General features: G+C 43.1%; 2 protein-coding genes across 4 annotated transcripts; both read left to right on the top strand.

Annotated features, from left to right (window-relative positions):
• Positions 1-316: 316 nt before the first annotated feature.
• RBFA (ribosome binding factor A) lies at positions 317-11,738 on the top strand. Its single transcript, XM_079983335.1, has 7 exons — positions 317-711; positions 1,707-1,749; positions 1,855-2,031; positions 2,453-2,565; positions 9,701-9,785; positions 10,735-10,811; positions 11,126-11,738. Exons 1-7 carry the CDS (start codon positions 332-334, stop codon positions 11,520-11,522), a joined length of 1,272 nt encoding a protein of 423 aa, XP_079839461.1. The 5' UTR covers positions 317-331; the 3' UTR covers positions 11,523-11,738.
• Positions 11,739-14,414: 2,676 nt separating this feature from the next.
• LOC307220150 (nuclear transport factor 2-like) lies at positions 14,415-18,419 on the top strand. Of its 3 annotated transcripts, none has more exons than XM_079983854.1 (5): positions 14,415-14,558; positions 16,206-16,313; positions 16,827-16,898; positions 17,158-17,256; positions 17,643-18,419. In XM_079983854.1, exons 2-5 carry the CDS (start codon positions 16,215-16,217, stop codon positions 17,754-17,756), a joined length of 384 nt encoding a protein of 127 aa, XP_079839980.1. In that variant the 5' UTR covers positions 14,415-14,558; positions 16,206-16,214; the 3' UTR covers positions 17,757-18,419. The 3 variants fall into 3 exon arrangements, with proteins under 3 accessions (XP_079839980.1, XP_079839979.1, XP_079839981.1); XM_079983853.1 differs by lacking the exon at positions 14,415-14,558 and adding an exon at positions 14,850-14,943; XM_079983855.1 differs by lacking the exon at positions 14,415-14,558 and adding an exon at positions 15,483-15,632.
• The last annotated feature ends 2,006 nt before the right edge of the window (positions 18,420-20,425 follow it).

The following is a 20,425-nucleotide window of genomic DNA, read 5'->3' as shown; positions in this document are numbered from 1 at the left end:
ATGTTAAAATGTGTAATTGAATGTAATGATGTAAATAAAATTAAAAATATCACCAAAAAAGAGAGATCAGTCATAAGGTCAAGCCTACACCATACATGGTTCCCCCCCCCCAAAAAAAATAATTTGTATTGTCACCATCAGCATAGAATTTATTGTAGTAATAACAAAGCAGCAATATTCACTGCATGTGCACGGCCACCTCGCAACAGAAGCGATCGCAAAGCAAACCCGCGCGCGCATTAATGAGAAAGCGAAGCATGACTGCCGAAAGGCTGCGCTTACCGACTCAGAGGCGCCGGGCGCCGCCCGGTGTTCAAAGCTGCGAGTGCGGATGCTTTGCGGCGAGAAGAGCGCTTCATGGACGCTGGGGGCGCTGCGGCAGCTTCCCGCGATAGACCTTGCCGGGGCCTTGCGGTGCAACGAGGAGCAGCCGCGGCCGCGGAGCTGCTTCCAGCCGACGGGGAGGTCTTGGAGCTCCTGCGCGGCGAAGGGTCCCGAGCTCGCCATGTGGGGCGTTCGAAGCGCGGCCGCTGCAGCCTTTGCCAGCAGCCGAGCCACTCCGCCTCCCGGGGCGGCAGCCTGGTGGCGGCGGCCTCAGGACGGCGGCCTCGGCCTGCCTCCGCTGGGCTGCCCCGGCTGCCGGGCTCTGCGCTGCTCCGCCGCCCTCTGTGGCTCCAGGAACCAGCTCAAGAAGTTCCTCTCTAAAAAGAAGTGAGTAACGCACACCCCCCCCCCCCGAATAATACTAATAATACTAATACTACTACTACTACTAATAATGGACAGCCATAGGTTTGCAATACTTTCCTTATCTTTCTGTATAAGGCAGATTTCTTTTGGGAAAGGATAAAGTCATAGAATTGTAGAGTCAGAAGGGACTGCGAGGGTGCAACCCCCTGCAATGCGGGAATAAGGTAAAGGTAAAGGGACCCCTGACCATTAGGTCCAGTCGTGACCGACTCTGGGGTTGCAGCGCTCATCTCGCTTTATTGGCTGAGTACAGCTTCCGGGTCATGTGGCCAGCATGACTAAGCTGCTTCTGGCGAACCAGAGCAGCGCACAGAAACACTGTTTGCCTTCCCACCTGAGCGGTACCTATTTATCTACTTGCACTTTGACGTGCTTTCGAACTGCTAGGTTGGCAGGAGCAGGGACCGAGCAACAGGAGCTCACCCCGTCGTGGGGATTCAAACCGCCGACCTTCTGATTGGCAAGTCCTAGGCTCTGTGGTTTAACCCACAGCACCACCTGCAAGTATTCCCAATGCAGGAATACTTTTGCTCAATAGGGGCTCGAACCCACGACCCTGAGATTAAGAGCCTGGTGCTGAACCAGCTGAGCTCTCACTGCTATTCACTAGGTGCTGTGCAGAGTATCAGTGACACTTGCTGCCCAGAAAGCTCATAAACTGCAATGAATTGCTTTTCTGATCCCACCCACTGCTGTGCACTGCCAGCAATGGGGTGGGTGTGTGCGCAACTCTCCCCCATGCCACTGCGGGAGAGCAATCCCCGCAGAGGCTTGGGAGGCAAGCTACGCATGCGCCAGCCATATGGTTGGCGAGGTGCAGCTGGCGGGTGCGCAGGGAAAGGGGAGGCCGCTGGCAAAGCCGTGCAGCTCTCCCACTCTCTGGGGCACCCCTGAGAGGCTGGTGCCCTGGCGCAACGAACCACTAAGCCGTAATCTCTCTCTTTATTTTTCAAAAGGAAGAAGTTTTGGTATGATAGTCCTGCACTGGGCTCTTCCCTGGTAAGCACAGATAGATTTTTAAATTGGAAAGACAACTACGATGGAAAAGTAGGTCATGGTTGATGCACAAGATATTCCTCTCAGCAATCTTTTTTTGTTTTAAAGGCACACAAGCCATCCAACTTGGCAAGTGTTTTAAAGCTTCATCCACCGAAAGTGAAGACAGAAGACAGCATACGTAAAAGAGCCCTAAATGTTCTGCTGCTTAAAGCCGTGAGAGATGTCCTGAGTACCTTTGAGGCTGGCCAAGAAGTTTATGACCTCAATGTGGAACTGTCTAAGGCAAGTACAAAAGGTGTCAATCCAGCAAAGTCCCTAATATAAAGTTGTGAGACCAGAAATGTAATAGGACCGTCAAAGCCCAGTCACGAAACCTGTTCTACAGATTTCACGATGGTTTGTTGCAGTCTGACTGCAAGAACTGTAACAGAATTGGAAAAGGGCCTGTAGTCCAACCCTTGGTTAATGCAGGATATTCATCACTCCCTGTCGAAAGTCGGGCATAAGTAGAAAAAGTTGGATATGGGAAGAGAACAGCTAGATACACAGGTATTGTTGTCAGGAATTGCTTTGCTTAGGTAATAGTAATCCTCTTCTTGAACCTCTTGAATGTAATGGGATTATTGTCATTGCCCTCTTCCAAGCTTACAAGTTCTTCACCATGTAAAATGTGCCCTTACAACTGGCATTTTGAACTCCATAGGCGTCCCTCACATCAGATTTTTCAGTATGTCGTATCTACTGGAAGACTACTGGCAGTGTGGAACATGATGACTACACTGAGAAGGTTCTACAGAAGAGTGGTCCACGTATAAGGTACTACAGTGTTGTATCCAGAGGAGGGTGAATGTCCTTGTCTAGAGGCCATATTGGCAACTTTAAAAGGGTACATTGAGTGTTGGACTTAAGAATATGTGGTCAGTTGACTGGTTTATTATTTGGCTGTGGTCAAATTTCCAAAGTCTAAAATGCCACTATGTAGGTGGCATAAAAACTTTGTCTAACACTGTAAAGATGGTGATTAATCTTTAAAAAGTGCTTCTGTGATTAGCATAAATATTAAACCTGTTCACAATTCAAGTATCTCTTTAACTAACACTTTAAAAATAGTTTGCCAATATATGATTGTCTAACTCAGGCATGGCCAAACTTGGCCCTCTAGCTGTTTTGGGACTACAATTCCCATCATCCCTGACCACTGGTCCTGTTAGCTAGGGGTGATGGGAGTTATAGTCCCAAAACAGCTGGAGGGTCAAGTTTAGCCATTCCTGGTCTAACTGGTCAGATTGTGTTTTTGTTACTCAAATGCCCAACTTTAGCTTGCTTATGTTACACCGTTAGGCTCACAAGCACCTTCAGCACATGCGGAAACATGTATGTACTGTTTTCCTTCAGTTACATTCTTATGAAACATGCACAGACAGATATGCATGCTTGCTGATGTGCACACAAACAAATATACACACTAAAAAAAAAAAAAAAGACCAACACAGCTACCTATCTGTAACTGGAAATATACACACTTCCTTGCAAGTGTTCAAAATAACATTTTTGTGTATACACAGAGCAGTCCATGTTACTTTTCAAATACACACATACAAAATACGTTTCTGTTTTTTTTTTTTATAATAATTTTTATTAATTTTCCACACAAATAATAAAGAACAATATAAAACAGTATAACTTCAAGCTCATCGGTTCATACCCTTTTTTCTTTGACTTCCCCATACCTCCCCATCCCTGCATCCTTATTTAATAATTCTTTAGCAACCCTTAGGTCCATTGTCTTAATTCCCTTTCATCAAAAGTTTCTTAAGTTTTTTATTTACTGCTGCAATTCTTTACTTCTTACCCCCTGACATCTTAACATTCCTCAATTTTGCAATTATTTTTAAGATATATTTTGAATTTCTTCCAGTCCTCTTCCACTGTCTCTTTCCCCTGGTCCCGGATTCTGCCCGTCATCTCGGCCAGTCCCATAAAGTCAATCACCTTTGTTTGCCATTCTTCCAGAGTAGGTAATTCTTGCATCTTCCAATACTTTGCCAGTAGAATTCTTGCTGCTGTAGTGGCATACATAAAGAAAATCCTATCCTTCCTTGACACCACTTGGCCCACCATGCCCAAGAGGAAAGCCTCTGGTTTCTTAGGAAAAGTCCACTTAAGGACCTTCTTAATTTCATTATAGATCATTTCCCAGAAAGCTTTAACCTTTGGGCAGGTCCACCAGAGGTGGTAGAAAGTGCCTTCAGTCTCATTACATTTCCAACACTTATTACTAGGCAAATGATATATTTTTGCAAGCTTGACTGGGGTCATGTACCACCGGTAAATCATTTTCATAATATTTTCCTTTAAGGCATTACATGCAGTAAATTTAATACCGGTGGTCCATAACTGTTCCCAGTCAGCAAACATGATATCATGACCGATATCTTGTGCCCATTTAATCATAGCTGATTTCACCATTTCATCCTGTGTATTCCATTTTAACAGCAAGTTATACATTTTTGATAAGTTCTTAGTATTGGGTTCCAGCAATTCTGTTTCTAATTTTGACTTCTCTTTCTGAAATCCTATTTTCCTGTCCTGTTTGAACGTCTCATTTATCTGATGGTAGTGCAACCAATCTCGAACCATAGGCTTTAGTTTCTCATAACTCTGAAGTTTCACCCTTTCGCCATCATATTCTAAAATCTCATGATATTTTGGCCATTTAGAATCCATATTAAGCTTTTTTACTTCCCTAGCTTCCATTGGTGACACCCACCTAGGGGTTTTACTTTCCAACAAATCTTTATATCTAATCCAAACGTTATACAATGCTTTCCTTACAATATGGTTTTTAAAACTTTTATACACCTTTACCTTGTCGTACCATAAGTATGCATGCCAGCCAAAACTATTGTCATACCCTTCCAGATCCAAAATGTCAGCGTTCTCAAGAAGTAGCCAGTGTTTCAACCAGCAGAAAGCTGCTGATTCATAATAAAGTCTTAAGTCCGGCAGGGCAAACCCCCCTCTATCCTTTGCGTCAGTTAAAATCTTAAATTTAATTCTGGGCTTTTTGCCCTGCCAGACAAATTTTGATATGTCTTTCTGCCACTTCTTGAAACAGTCCATCTTGTCCACAATCTGCAACGTCTGGAATAAGAACAACATTCTAGGCAATACATTCATCTTAATAGTAGCGATTCGGCCTAACAAGGAGAGTTTCAACCTTGACCATATTTCCAGATCCTTTTTAACTTCTGACCAACATTTTTCATAATTATCCTTAAATAAGTTCACATTCTTGGATGTTAAGTTTACCCCCAGGTATTTTACCCTTTTTGTTATTTCCAAGCCTGTTTCATTCTGAAAACTCTCTCTTTCTTCCATTGTTAAATTTTTTTCCAACACTTTCGTTTTTTGTCTATTCAATTTAAAACCTGCTACTCGACCAAATATTTCAATTAGTTCTAATACTCTTTTAGTACTAGTGTCTGGCTGTTGCAAGGTCAATACCAGATCGTCTGCAAATGCTCTTAATTTGTAATGTCTAACTCCGACCTGAACTCCTTTAACCAACTGGTCCTTTCTGATCATGTTTAACAAAACCTCCAGGACTGATATAAAAAGCAAAGGGGATATTGGGCAACCCTGTCGTGTACCTTTTTCTATGGGTATTTCTTCTGTTACCACGTTATTTACAATTAATTTGGCCTTTTGTTGAGAATATATTGCACCTATACCGTTTTCAAAACCTTGGCCTACCCCCATCCCTTGGAGATTCTTTTTCATAAAGGTCCAACAAATGTTGTCAAAGGCTTTCTCCGCGTCCACAAAAATCAAAACTGCTTTCCTGTTAATGTCAACGTCCAGCAGCTCCAAAATGTCTATAATGTTTCTCACATTGTCTGACATATGTCTACCTGGGAGAAAGCCTGTTTGGGCCTTATGAATCTCTTCTGCTAACACTCTTTTCAATCTTTTTGCCAAAATGTCTGCAAAAATTTTGTAATCCACATTGAGTAAAGATATAGGGCGGTAGTTTTTAACCTGGTTCTTCTCAGTCTCTGTTTTCGGTATAAGTGAGATGAAAGCCTCTTTCCACGATTCAGGTGCCTTTTTCCCCTTCAAAATTTCATTGCAAACTTCCTTCAATGGTTGTATCAGCCATTCTTTCAGCATTTTGTAGTATTTGGCCGTCAGGCCGTCTGGTCCTGGTGATTTTCCCAATTTCATGTTTTGAATGGCACCCTCTATTTCTTGTTCTGTTATTTCCTCATTTAAGATCCTTTTACTTTGTTCTGGAATTTTTGGTAGACCGTATTTTCTGATGAATTCTTCTATTTCTTGTTCGTTGATTGGCCCTTGTGCATACAATTTCTTAAAAAAACTTTGAAAACAATTGTTGATCTCATTGGGTTTGTGGATAATTTTTCCATCCATTTCTAGACTTGTTACAGTATTCATTTTCTGCCTTTTTTTCAGTTGCCATGACAGAAGTTTCCCACATTTATCCGCTGATTCAAAAGTTCTTTGTCTCATTTGCTTTATCTTCCATTCTATTTGTTGGTTCATAAGCTCCATGTACTGCATCTGATAAAACTTTATTTCTCTCAAAATCTCATGGGACTTTGGTTTAGACCTCAACTTCTTCTCTCCTTCTTTTATTTTTTCTAAAATTTTTTCCTCCTTCTCATTTTGTTGCTTCCTCTTTATAGAATTTTGTTGAATTAGGAAGCCTCGCATCACGGCTTTGCTTGCGTCCCAGATTATTCTTTTTTCCACATCTGTTTTCCTATTGATCTCAAAGTAATCTTTTAATGTTTTAAGGGCCTTCTTGTGGATCTCTTCATCCTTAAATAGGGTGTCATTCATTCTCCATCTAAAGGATCCAGTTGTTGTTAGTTTCATCTCCATCTTCACCGCGTTATGGTCGGAGCACGTTTTTGGACATATTTCTACTTTTTTTGTTCTTGGCGCCAGACTGCTAGAAATCCAAATTTGGTCTATTCTTGTCCATGTCATTTTTGCTTCAGAGAAGAAAGTTCCCTCCCTCTCTAGAGGATTCTTTGTTCTCCAAATATCAATCAAGTCCATTGTTTCAGTCATTTCGAAAAAGATCTTTGGTAGTCTCCCTTCTTTTGAAATCACTTGTCTCTGTGCTTTGTCCATGTTTGTTGAGACAACTCCATTCATGTCTCCCATCATTAGGATTTTATAATCTAAAAAGTCAACTAATGTCTCATGCAACTTCCTGAAGAATTCGGCCTTCCCTTCATTTGGGGCATAAACTCCCACAATTAGTATCTTTTCTCCTTGAATTTGTATTTCAATTGCCAGGTATCTTCCTTGTTCATCTTTAAATATCAATTTTGGAACCAACTTTTCCTTTGCATAGATCACCACACCTCTTTTCTTTACTTTGTCTGATGAGATAAATTCTTGACCAAGTCTCTTATTTATCAGTAATTTCCTGTGTATCCTGGCAATATGGGTTTCTTGCAAACATATTATATCTAATTGTTCTTTCTTCAAAATGTGAAAAACCTGTCGTCTTTTCCGAGGAAGGTTCAAACCGTTACAGTTCCAACTAAGGAGTTGCAGAGACATTTTGTATTTAAGTATTTAAGTAGCTGTTCCTCCAACTGCTCCAAGCTTCTGCTCTTCCTCCGATGGTGGTGGTAAAAGTCCAAATGACAGATTTGCTATATCAGGCGGTTCCCTCTCCTCCACGGTTCCTTTCTGCAAATCCTCCAGGTATCTCTCCAGAAATTGTTCTTTGTCCTGGATTGTTTTTATTTTAATCTTCCTTCCTTTAAAGTTAAAGGACAATCCTTGTGGAAACTCCCATCTGAATGGTATGGTGTTTTTCTTCAGCAGATCTGCTAGGCTTTTATAATATGTTCTCACCTCTAAAATATATTTGGGGATGTCCTTAAAAATCTGTATCTGACAATTTTGGATCACCAATGCCTTTTGATAATGCAGATTCAATATTTTATCTCTTTCTTCTTTTGATCTCAGTGTAATTAGACAATCCCTTGGTTTTTTATCCTGTTTTCTACCCAATCGAAAAGCTGATGTTATCTCAAATTCATCCTCTTCCTCCCATTCCTCCTGCCAAAAAGTTATAATGTTCTCTGTAAGAAATTTCACAAGGTTGTCCCCTTCCCCTTCAGGCACCAATCTAAGTTTTAAGTTCTTCTCTTTACGTTGAAGTTCCAGTAAGGAGAGGGCTGCATCATGCTCATTCACTTTTTTAATAATAGGCCCGAACTTTTCCCTTGTCTCTTCAGCCGTTATTTTTGCACTTTCTGCAATCTTTCGTGTTTCTGAATTTTCCTGAATTAATCTATTTATAGAATCTGTGTTAGATTTAACACTAGCTGTATTCACATCCAATCTTGTTGTCAACTCAGTTAGTTTTTTAGAGTTCTCTGTCGATAGCTTTGTCAATGCTTCCAGGGATTGATTTATTTTAAGTAGTGCCTGAGTCATAGGATCCATGGAAGCTGGTGTTTTTTCCTGTGCAGCTGGAACAGTTCCTGATATAGAGCCCCTTTTCTTGTGAGATTGTTTTGCTTTCAGCCTTGTTACTATCTCTTCTGTAGGGGCACTCATATCCTCAAGGTCGTTTTCACAGAGTTGATTTCCAAGTGGAAAATCCCACTGTTACTTTTCCAAGTGCAACAGTTTCACTTGAAACCCTCTAGAGGGAGCATTCAATTGTATCCAAGTGGCAAGGATAAAGAAAAACAAAGAAGCAAGGAAGTATAACAGTAACCAAAAGTTTCCAATATCCAAACTGTAACGTCTCTATCTTCTATGTGGCCAAAATGCAACAGAATAATTCTAAGGTCCGGTAACTTTGTTACAAGCAAACCCCCACTTCGCAGAGTTTGACAGTCCACGTCCCGGTGTCTTATTTGGGCAGCCCGACCCAGGGGAATTTGGCAATGGAAGATCTTAATTTTCCAATAATTTTCCAGCAGGTTAACAGCGTTCCAGTCTCTTCCCCCCTCCTCCTGCCAATCTGGGGGGAAGTTTTAAGTCCGATGTCAGTTTGACAGCTTAAAAAAATATAAAGGTTCCCTTTAAATGCAGCTTGATTTTCGTTGCTTTATCTCTTCTGCGGTTCCGGGGAGGCAGACTTCCTTAATTTATGCCTTTCCCGTTTTCAGCCGAATTTCTTATTTAATGTCCCGTTACTTTTTCGATCTTACTCACGGGTGCTGTGGTCAAATTCCAATTGCAGGAAGGAATCGGCGCTCTCCGCTCATGGCGACGCGGCTTCACTCCGCTAGCTGGGTGACGACTCTCAGCACCGCGCTTACCCCGATGCCGCTCAGAAGCCTTTAAAAAGGCTCCCTCACAGTGCCGGGGGGCGCAAAAGGTGCCCACCGAATCTCCTTTGTTCACAGGCTCCGCGCCTGTGATTTTAGGGGTCCCCCGCTTGCCGTAGCGGGTAAGACCCGAACTAACGAAGCAGTCCTGCCTCGGAGCTCGAGGCTCGGACCGCCATTAAGCGCTGGCGCCGACCGGAAGTCTCCAAAATACGTTTCTGCTTCCCTTCATTGGTACCTACTTGACTGGGTTCTGCAAGAATCTGCTGTAGAAGAGGAAGCTGTACTGCTGAATAAACAGGAAAGAGTGGCTTGTTTCCTGTGCATCACACTCACTTTGCAAGAAATCCCTGCAAGGGTACAGCTAGCTGACATGGCCCTGTGGAATGGGGTTTGCCACAAAAGTTGGGTGGGCCTACTTTACATTTTGAAAACTGGATAATTTTCCAATAGAGTAAATAGAAGATGTTACAGTGCTTCATTTATTTATTCTATCTTTGTTTTTTTATTTTGATTTTCTCCAAACACTTAACAAATGTTGTAGCTGATTTTAATATTAGAGGTTTCTCCTTCCTTCCTTCCTTCCTTCCTTCCTTCCTTCCTTCTTTTTTTTACAGACACCTTCTGATTTCACATCAGGTCCTAGGAACCGTTCCTTCATTAGTGTTTGTCAGAGACAAAGAAGATGCTGCTATAAGAGAGGTAATCAAGAAATTGTATAACTGTATTGTTAATATGCATTGTCAGGGTAATTGCAGCATGGAGATGGGCTACTGCTCCCACCCCTCCCCCATCCCACTGCCACAAAAACCAGGGAAAGCCATTTTGGGATGCATTCATAGCAACTTGTTAACAGAAATATACTATTGCACTAAGTTGATCCAGGGCGGGGTCCATTTTTCAGTCCAAAGGCCACATTCCCTCATGAGCAACTTGCTGGGTGGACAGGGGTCACATGCCAGGCAGGGCGAAGGGGTGTGGCCAGTGGCAAAAATGGTAAAATCAATGGGTACAACACTTACCTGTGTACAATATGCTACATTCCAATTGTGAATGTCAGAATTTTCTACACATGCATCCATCCAAGCAATTGAAAGGTGTTATCACATTTCAGGGGCATATTGTTTGCACAACACATTAAGCCAAGCTATGGCTTACTGGAAGTGCACAAACATGCAAGCTCCTGGAGATGAGCTTGCAGCCATTTTGCTCCTCCTCGGTCTTTTTTTGCTCCCAAACCGCACCAAGCTAAGTCAAGGATTTGACTTAGTTTGTCATTCAGACCCAGGCCTGTGATTAAACTGTCTCACTAACCACTAGCTGTAGGCAAGGTTTGTTCCTTTTTCAGAATCCACACCAGGCTTCCTCAGCCTCGGCCCTCCAGATGTTTTCGGCCTACAACTCTCATAATCCCTAGCTAGCAGGACCAGTGGTCAGGGATGATGGAATTGTAGTCTCAAAACATCTGGAGGGCCAAGGTTGAGGAAACCTGATCCACACAGTAAACCCTAGATTGACTTACCATGATGTCATGTGTACCAGACCTCTTGCACGGTAACAAGGGCTTACAACTTATTTAACTTCTTGACTGTGCAAAGAAACGGCCCTATTTCTGGATATCTTAAATGCGTGTGAATTTATTTTCTTGCAGATTGAGAAGTTATTGGCAACTGCTGATTTTGGGCCTGAAGAAGAAGGAGGAAAGGAATCAGTTCAAAATGATTTCAGGTATAAAATCATAAACACAAATGTAACGCTTTGGAAAAACTAGTTAAAATATTTTAAGATGCGTTTTCAAGCTACTGTTGGTTTGGTTAAGAGTTGTGTGCCTGTGGTGGGTGAAAGACTTTTCCACTCCTCCTTCCTACTGTAGTCTCAGTGTTCCCTTCCTACAGTGCAATATCTGTCTCTCTAATCGAGGGACCCTCCAGAACATTGTGGGCTGCAGTGGGAGGGGGGGAAATCGGCAAAAATTCGGCAAAGGGACAAGTATCACATACAGTTAGGGCTACAGTTCTTACTTTTTTATCCCTTTCTTGCAGTGAACAACGATACACAAAAGCCACCACATACCTGGACTCGTCCCTTTCCTGCATGCGTGATAATCTGTTTGGAATTGATCATGATGCATTAAATAAGCAAATAATTGAATACAAAAAAATGACTAAGGACAAGGAAATAGAAGGAGTTGGATTGTCAGAGCAGCAGAAGCAACAGCTGGCTGAGATACAAAAGCGCAAGAAAGTGAGATGGAAGAAAGCCAAGAAACCTTTTGATGATGGAATTACACCTCAGAAATACCTAATGGACAAATACAGTGAAGATGATTGGGACAATGACACTGTGTCCTCACATGAACTGGAAAATGAACTGGAGGATGAATTGCAAGAAATGGAAGATAGACTGGAAGTAGATAACAGTACCACCGAGCACAAGTAAACTTGTAAAACAAAACTATGGCTTACCTGAGAGCAAACCCCATTAACCTCAGTCGAATTTATTTCTAAGTAGGTATATACACGAGGAGTTTAAAATAAGGATTTTGCTTTCACCATTAAAACAGCATATAGAGGAGGAAAAACATAAGTTTTTATAGAATAGTTTATTTTTTAAAAATCTTGTTTCAAACTGTTTTTATTAAACAATTGGACAATTCTTCTCAGCTGTTCAATTTAATTTGCACAATAACTTACATTTGAACAACAGTGACAGTACCAAACTATCTTCATTATAACTTGTATCACTGGAACTTAATTGGTATCCCAGTAATAACCATGTTTACCATTGACAGGGTCAGTCTTCTATCACATTTTTTCCAGCAATCTTTACGACAGCACTATAAGGTCAACTAGTAAGAGTACCCCCCCCCCCATTATAAGACAAGATGACACTTAATGTTAGTAGTTTTCTTACAGCCACCCACTGAGATGTGTTGAGATTGGAAATAAATACCTGGCTAATGCTCTTAACTGTTTTACTATACTAAGTCCAAATACTACGACCGGTAGACATGAGACATGAGATTCTGCAATGCTGGCAGTATCTCCAGTGAGAGACAGAACACTGGCTCCAATAATTTTACTAAAAAAGTGGTCTGCGGGTGATAACTGTGACAATGGATTGATGGATTAAATAACTGTGGCTCCTTCCTTAATTCTCTTCCCCAAAGCAGTGGTGGTCCCAAGATAAAGACAGTAACCTTGTTATTCAGCATGTTGGCAGGTAATCCATGCAGCTGTGTGTAGGCTGGAGGATAAGGGATAGATCTGGCAAAGTTACTACTAGTAGTACTACTACTATTGCTTCTTTTCCAGCTTGCCATCAAGGACTTCAAGGTGGTATGCTAGCTTCTTTCTCTCCCCATTTTATCCTTCTAATGGCCTTGTGAGGGGAGGGAGAGAGATGGTGAATGGCCCATGGTCACCCACTGAGTTTCATGGCTTAAGTGAAGGTTTGAACACAGGTCTCCCAGACCCTAGTCTCAACAAAGATTGCCAGCCCCCTTGAGGCCCCAGGGCCCATTTGTAAACCAGAGACACTCATGGGCACCACACACATCATAACATGTTGACTAAAGCAGAATGCATCTTCCAAGTCTAATTTTAGAAGGGGGAAGGGACCTGCGAACATCAGGTAAGGTCTCTGGGCACACTTGTGTCCATTGGCAACACCTGCTCTAACTGTCCCACACCGGCTCTAAATAATGGCCTGCTGTTTTCCCATAGTTAAAACTGGAATTTGTTACTGCAAGATGTGATGGCTACCACCTTAAATAGCTTTAAAAGAGGACTAGAAAAAATAATGGATAATAAGGCTATCAATGACTGCTATTCGTGATTGCTGTGTAGCAGCTTCAGAGGCTATAATGCCATTGAATGCTAGTTATTGGGTATGGTAAAGGTAAAGGGACCCCTAACCATTAGGTCCAGTTGTGGCCGACTCTGGGGTTGCGGTGCTCGTCTCACTTTATTGGCCGAGGGAGCCGGCGTACAGCTTCTGGGTCATGTGGCCAGCATGACTAAGCTGCTTCTGGCGAACCAGAGCAGCGCACGGAAACACCGTTTGCCTTCCCACTGGAGCGGTACCTATTTATCTACTTGCACTTTGACATGCTTTCCAACTGCTAGGTTGGCAGGAGCAGGGACTGAGTAACGGGAGCTCACCCCGTCGCGGGGATTCGAACCGCCAACCTTCTGATCAGCAAGTCCTAGGCTCTGTGGTTTAACCCACAGGGAGAGGATATTTATTTGGGCTCATGCCCTGCCTGCAAGTTTCCCATAGGCTTCTTGGTGGTTGACCACTAGGAAACTACAGTTAGAATGGGACTATGGTCTGATCTAGCTCGGCTTTTCTTATTTCGTAGGCACTGCACACATCGTACATTTAAAGCACCGCCCCCAAGAATCCTGGGAAATGTAGCTTCCCCCATCAGAGCTACAATTCCCAGTTTTCTTGACAAACTATGCAGTTCCTAGGCTTCTTTTGAGGGGAATATGTGCTTCAAACCTATCGATTCTTAAGGAAATCAGCGCTGAGTGCTCACTGGAAAGACAGATCGTGAAGCTGAGGCTCCACTACTTTGGCCACTTCATGAGAAGAGAAGACTCCCTGGAAAGGACCCTGATGTTGGGAAAGATGGAGGGCACAAGGAGAAGGGGACGACAGAGGACGAGATGGTTGGATAGTGTTCTCAAAGCTACAAACATGAGTTTGACCAAACTGCGGGAGGCAGTGGAAGACAGGAGTGCCTGGCGTGTTCTGGTCCATGGGATCACGAAGAGTTGGACACGACTAAACGACTAAACAACAATAACAATGTGCTTCAGATATATGGTTTTTAGGGTTTTTTAAAGCCCACTTAAGAACATTAAGGTGCCAGCAACCGTTTCCGGCACCCACTCGGGAGGAACAGCAGCGTTCTCTTACTTACAACCACTTACTTGGGATTAAGCCTCAATGAACTAAATTGACTTATTTCTGAATAGGCACCCACAGGATTGTGCTTTAGCCCTGCTGTCCTCTTGTCAGGAGTCCATGGCACCTTACTGGCAAATACTTTTCATTGTGCTGTGAATTCTTACCCAATAACCTTTCTCCCTCAAAAGCTTTGAAAGAGCGAACACGTATAAAGCAGAAGTTGAGCCAAAAATTCGTGTTTTCGCCTACGGATTTTAATGCATGCTCTCCCAGTTTTATCTCATGCCAAAGATTCTGCATGGCTAATTTTGCACCCACTAACCGAGCAGCACTGCGACTAGTAGAACAAGGAAGTGTCTCTAACATGCCGCTTTAGGAGCGAACATCAAAGCCAGCCCAGCATTCCAAATCTCTTTGAGGTAGCGGCGCTCAGGCTGCCATTGGCCGAAGAGGGTGTGACGTATTCTAAATCGCCGGGGTCGGCGCGCCATCTGATGGTTCTAACGAGTTTGCATCCGTGACCCACGTGCTTCTTGGACAGAAGTGGCTGCTAAGGAGGTGGGGATACGGGAAAGATTCTTTATTTTGTGGGGGCGGGAAGACTTCGAATGGCGCCAAATTTCCAGAGAGTTACTGTGTGTGTGTTGTGATTCCCAAAATGCGGGTGGATTCCATATATTCATTCTCCCAACCGGGACGCGGTGGGGGGAGCCATCCCCACGTGCGTTTCAAGCCCTAGGTGGTCGGATTCCAGAAGCCCCCCTCCAGGTTGATCCCGTGCATCCGGCGCGGTGGCTGAATCCTTTCGCTTAAAATCCGAATCGGTTTCCAACCGACTTCTTTTGTAGACTGCTGGCGATAGGCTGGAGATAAGCAGAGGGTTGGAGTCGAGCTGGGAAGGAGGTAGCGCGCAGGCGACCACAACGGGCGGGCAAGCTGCCGGGTGAGTCTGCCGCTTGGGCGGCAAGATCCACGGCTGGGGAGCAAACGGCGGGCTTTGTTAGGCGTGCAACGCCCTGGGGATTGGGAGCGGGGTTTGGAATGGCCGGGCGCTGCATAGTTTGGAAGTGGGTGCAGCTTTTGAACGCATAACTGCTTTTAAAAGAGAGCGGTCTGATCAGGCATTGCACGTTAGGAGCTTGCTTCCTGCACCGATCCTTTCCCTAGATGTGCACGAGTTTCTCGCTTTTGCTCCCTTATCCTCGCTTTCCCCAGTGCTCTTCCAACATTTGCCGGAGCAGCTGACCCCCACCCCACCCCGCCTACCCCCGGGCTCGAGCAAGACGCAGGGGCGGTAGTAGCACGTGGCCTTTCCAAAACTGGGAGGGGGGCGGCGGCGCTCGGGGTAGGTGAGTGAAGAGAAGCGACCTCGTTGTATTTTCATAAGTTCGCGGGAGATGAAGCGCGTGGAGCCGGCAGTCAGTTTTCCCGCTGACGACCTCCGGATGAAAATGGGTGCTTTGCTTCTTTACGCCTAAACGGAAGGGGCATCTATCCACTTACTCCAAGTCAGCACGTGAGGTGTCCAAGCTAAAGGAACCCCATTAAAGGCGTTTGTGGATCGCGCAGCCTGGTCTCACGAATGTTTAATGGGATCGGAGATCCGCCCTGCACCGTGGGGCTTACACTGAAGTAAGCCCATGCCGGACTGGACCCGTTTCTGATGACCCTACGCATGTTTATGCAGAAGTCCCCTTCAGTTCAGTGAGATTCCCCAAGTAAGCCTGTGTAGGGCTGCAGCCTCAGTCACAGTGCTGTTCTATGCATGCCTGTTCCCACTTCATCCCATGGGATTTACTTTTACCTGCGTAGCACAATGGACTGCAGTTTTATTTCTTGATCCTAGGCATGTTTACATGGGCATCCCACTGAATTCAGCTGAGCTTACTCCAAGAAAAGTTTCATCCTATACATGTTTACTTAGAAGTAAGTTCAACCAGTTTCCAAGTAAATCCTGAGTTTGTCCAGAAGATCAAGGGCAATCCTAAACATGTTTATCAGCAGTAGGTAATAAATTGAAAATTTAATATCTGAGTTATTGTGCAACTTTAATGTTCACTCTTTCACTCCTACTAAGCTTAAATGTGACCATAATCTGCTTAAGTTGTACATTTATACCTCCAGACATAGTTCCATTGTGGGTGGGCTTGTGACTGTCTAGGTTTTGTTAATTAAACATGCCTAACGTTCGTTTTCCCTTTGTAGGCGTGCAGAATGGCAGAAAGACCTATTTGGGAGCAAATTGGAACAAGTTTTATACAACTGTATTACCAGCAGTTTGATACCAACAGGGAACAACTAGCTTCACTTTATGTATGTACCAACTTACCTTTGTTTAGACTGTTTTCTCATTGGTCCTGGGTTATTGACTTGGCATCTTTGCTAAAGCAGCAAAAGTTAAGATGTGGTTGAGGTGCCTAATCAAAACTTGGGTCTGTTGATGTTGTTGTTTGTGTTTGTTAATAACAAAATACTGTAAATTTTAGATCCCAGGCAGCTTCCTTTTATTCCTATCGGTAGTTGAAGGTAGAGTCTTGTGATTGAAGTTTTCCAAATATTTTAGGCATAATAGTGTGTTTTCTCATCGGTCACAGTGTTGCCCCCTTCCAACGTGAAGTGCTTGCAGTTTGAGCCAAGGACCCAAAAAATACTACCATAGGTTTTGCCAAACTTTTTTGGGGGGTGCAGACAATTGTGGGAAGCTGAGTAGGATGAGGAGTGGAGCTCCCTGAAGGCATCTTGCCTAGGGGTTGAACCTGTGTTCAGAACTTGCTTTTCTTTGGTCTTTTTAATGTATAGGTTTTAGTAATGTATACCTTTTTGCAGACAGATGCTTCTTGTTTATCATGGGAAGGGCAGCAATACCAAGGAAAAGCATCAATCATGGAAAAATTGCTGGTATGTTCCTACTTAAAATCAGTAGTTCATAGAATCGTAGAGTTGGGAGGGATCCAAGGGTCATCTAGTCCAACCCCCTGCAAGGCTAGCTTGCTGCCTGTTGTGTAAGTGTTTTAAAATAATTAAATCCAATAGTTTAACCGAGGAACTGAAAGGAGAGCACTGATTGACTTGCTCTGTTTCTCATGTGTTTGCATGTTGCTAGTATTCTATCTAGTAAGCTTGGCAGGTCTAACACTTGTTCTCTTTATGGTACTAGAGACTCCCTTTCCAAAAAATTCAGCACAACATAACATCCCAAGATCACCAGCCAGCTCCTGACAACTGTATCCTTAGTATGGTTGTTGGTCAGCTGAAGGTAAGTTTGAAAATTAATTGCATCTTTGGCATGTGCAAAGCGTTTAAATCTTTGGCTACCTCATTGTTAAAGCTGGAACATTAAAGCGTCCGAACAGAATTTTATTTATTTAATATATCATAAACCGAGCAATAAAAATGGAAAGTGTGTGTGTTAGATGCTATACAATACATCTGCCACATAAAATGAAACAGAAGGTACAATGTAATCAAAATGACATACTGTAAGATTTCACTGATTTATCTTTTCATTGAAATCAGCGAGGCATAAAAGGGCTTAAATCTGGTTGGATTTTGCTTTATTATGTTTAAGACTACTATGGGGCTTCTGTTTACATGATGGCCATATTTATACAGAATCTAAAATGTCATCTTCTCTTAATGTAGGTGGATGATGATCCAGTGATGGGATTTCACCAGTTGTTTGTTCTCAAGAACATTAACGACAAATGGATCTGTTCCAATGACATATTTAGGTTGGCTCTGTACAACTTTGCTTGAAATCTCTGTTCTCAAGCATGCCTTTGAGATCGTTCATCTCAAAAAAAAATTGTAAACAAAACTTGGTTTTAAAATTGCTTGTATTCTTCTTCATTCTTTTGCTTGGTGATTGACAGAACATGTATATTCTGTTTTAAATGTTAAGCAAACTCATTAGGATGATCATTTCCTCAAATATACCTTCATTTCACTCCTGTACATCTGTCACATAAAACCTTGTGTATATAAAGTACTGTAAGAATGCTCTGCTTGTCTATTTTAATTGCATTAAACATGTTGAAACTTGCATAAAGGATCGCTTTTAAAATTGCTCTGAAATTTAGCTCTGAAGTAACCACAAGAAGTCCTGTTAGTGGACATGAGGGAATAACCATTTTCTTAAATGCATTTCCTTAAATGACTACATATTTCATATCCCCATGTTATTTGTTGATATGATGGTATGAACTCTGGGTGAATTTGCAGAGCTAAGTTTGCATTTTGAATATATTGTTTGCATGAAGTCTGAGGTGGCTGGAGCCGTTCATTATCATGGCAAGACAAGCCCCATGTATGTACCATTGTGCTGCCCCGTGTTTATGGAATTTGTTACGGCTAAAGATTTATCAGATATGAGAATTTGCCCATTCATGTGGACAATTAAAGCTTTTATTTTCAAGCAGGCTTTTAACCTCTCAAGTATAATTGAGCTGTATTGAATGTTTGGTTTATGTTGAATATATTGAGCTCAACATGAACACTTCCCTTATTCTCTTATAATGGCAATGGCACCTACTTGAGAGGTGACGGAACTGAATTCTGGCTGGGAAAAAACCTCTGGACAGTCGTCTTCAGCAGAGGCATTCTGAATGGTCTGAATAGGGGAGCTGTGGGAGGAAGAGCTGAAAAAGAAGCTCCACCAGTTCAGGAGCTCTGCTGTCCTGACAACTTGCCCTGACTTGGTGTGAATTAGATGGAGCACATCAAATGGATCATCCAGAGAACTTCTGTTAACCAGAACCAGAGAACTGCCCTTATAGGAATTCTCAATGCCGCCTTTCTTTCCTTTGTAGGCCTGGCACAATTTGGATACACCTGGCTGGACAAAAAAAAGTCAGGCACTGTTGGGTTGAAATAAATGACAGACGAGTGGCGGGTGTCATCCGGGAGGCATCTCCCGAGCATGTCTCGGGGAGTCTCTTTTATTGAATATTACAGCATTGCCACATATGTGCTTGTTGCGGATTGGTTTACACAAGTACAAAGCAAAGGTTGCATATAGGCATCAATCGTCAATAGACCAAAGGCTGGGAAAGGGAACACAGAATTGGACAGGCATGGTAACCTCCTTATTAAACTATTACTAGTGATTAATATACAGCATTCATCCATAAATGTGGTCAACCAAGCACTAAGAACAGGTCAGACTAAGAACAAGTCAGAATGCAATGTTTTCATGAACTCATGGTGAACTGAACATTCTAGGGTGATGTGCAAAAACTTTCCTTCAAGGCACCCAAGTCTTTAAGGCTGTCAGTGGCTACTAGCCAGCCTGGCTATGATCCACCTCCCCATCACAGGCAGTATGCTTTTGAATACCAGTTGCTTGGAAACACTGGCATGATTCTCAGCTTGGCAGACACATACCTGCACTAATTCTTCAGGCCAGTCTAGGTGTTCAGAACAACACTTTGCTCTTATTTGCCGCAACTCCATAAACTTAAGCAGTTGGTTCCCTGTCCAGTTTATTTGTGGAATTGGAACCAGTGCGTGCAGAAAGACCTTAAAAGCAATAGAATGCTGCAAAGTGTGCCGGGGGAAGAAAATAGGTTTTGCCACTTTTCATTTTGATTTTTGTATAAAATTTCTACCCCACTTTTTGATCACATGATCAAGGCAGCTCACCATAGATTGTAATAGTAGACACACATATACACGCGGTCCAATAGTTTGAAGTTAGGGAATCTCCAGTCTGCAGGCTAAATTTGACCTGGCATGGGTCCCATTTTTACTTGCGAAGCTGTTTTCCTCCAACCACACCCACTTGTCCCACTCCTGATGGTATATATGACTGCCTCTCCCCATATCAACAAAACTGGGCCCTTGGATCATCATATGAGGTGATCATCACAAGAGGGCCAAAGGGCAGCAACCTGAGAACGGGCCTTTTCTGTGATGGCTTCCCAGGGAGGCTCCTGGCACATTCATTACCTATCTTCAGGCAGCAGGCAAAAAGATTCCTCTTCTCCTAGGCCTTTAACAAATTAAACAGTCTATTACTTTTTAAACTGAGATGGGGGTTATTGTTTTTGTTTGTTACTGTGGTAAGTATTTTTGTGTTTTTATATTGTGAACCATCCTGTGATCCTCAGATGAAGGGAGGAAATCTAATAAAGAAACAATATAATAAGATGAATATGAGGCTGGTAATGATGTCACTCGATGACCTGTGCAGCCGAGTCCCCCATGAGGAACTTGATTGCTTGTGCTGCCAGTTCCTGCCTGAAAAAAGCAGGGTTGAAGTCACCCCCTATCAGATGATGGGCAGTGACCAAGCCTACGGATCAGCAGCGCTTCAAAGCACCATGCAGGACTGTTCGTAATCCTTCAGTGGTGCTTTGAAGTCCCAGCATCTCTGTGGTCTCAGGTGATTGGCAGGTTGGCTGCACTGCCCATGTGTCAAACTTGGT

This window comes from Podarcis cretensis (genome assembly GCF_951804945.1).
Source record: "Podarcis cretensis genome assembly, chromosome: 7".
Classification (NCBI taxonomy): domain Eukaryota; kingdom Metazoa; phylum Chordata; class Lepidosauria; order Squamata; family Lacertidae; genus Podarcis; species Podarcis cretensis.
This window is presented reverse-complemented; position numbering and strand designations above follow the sequence as displayed.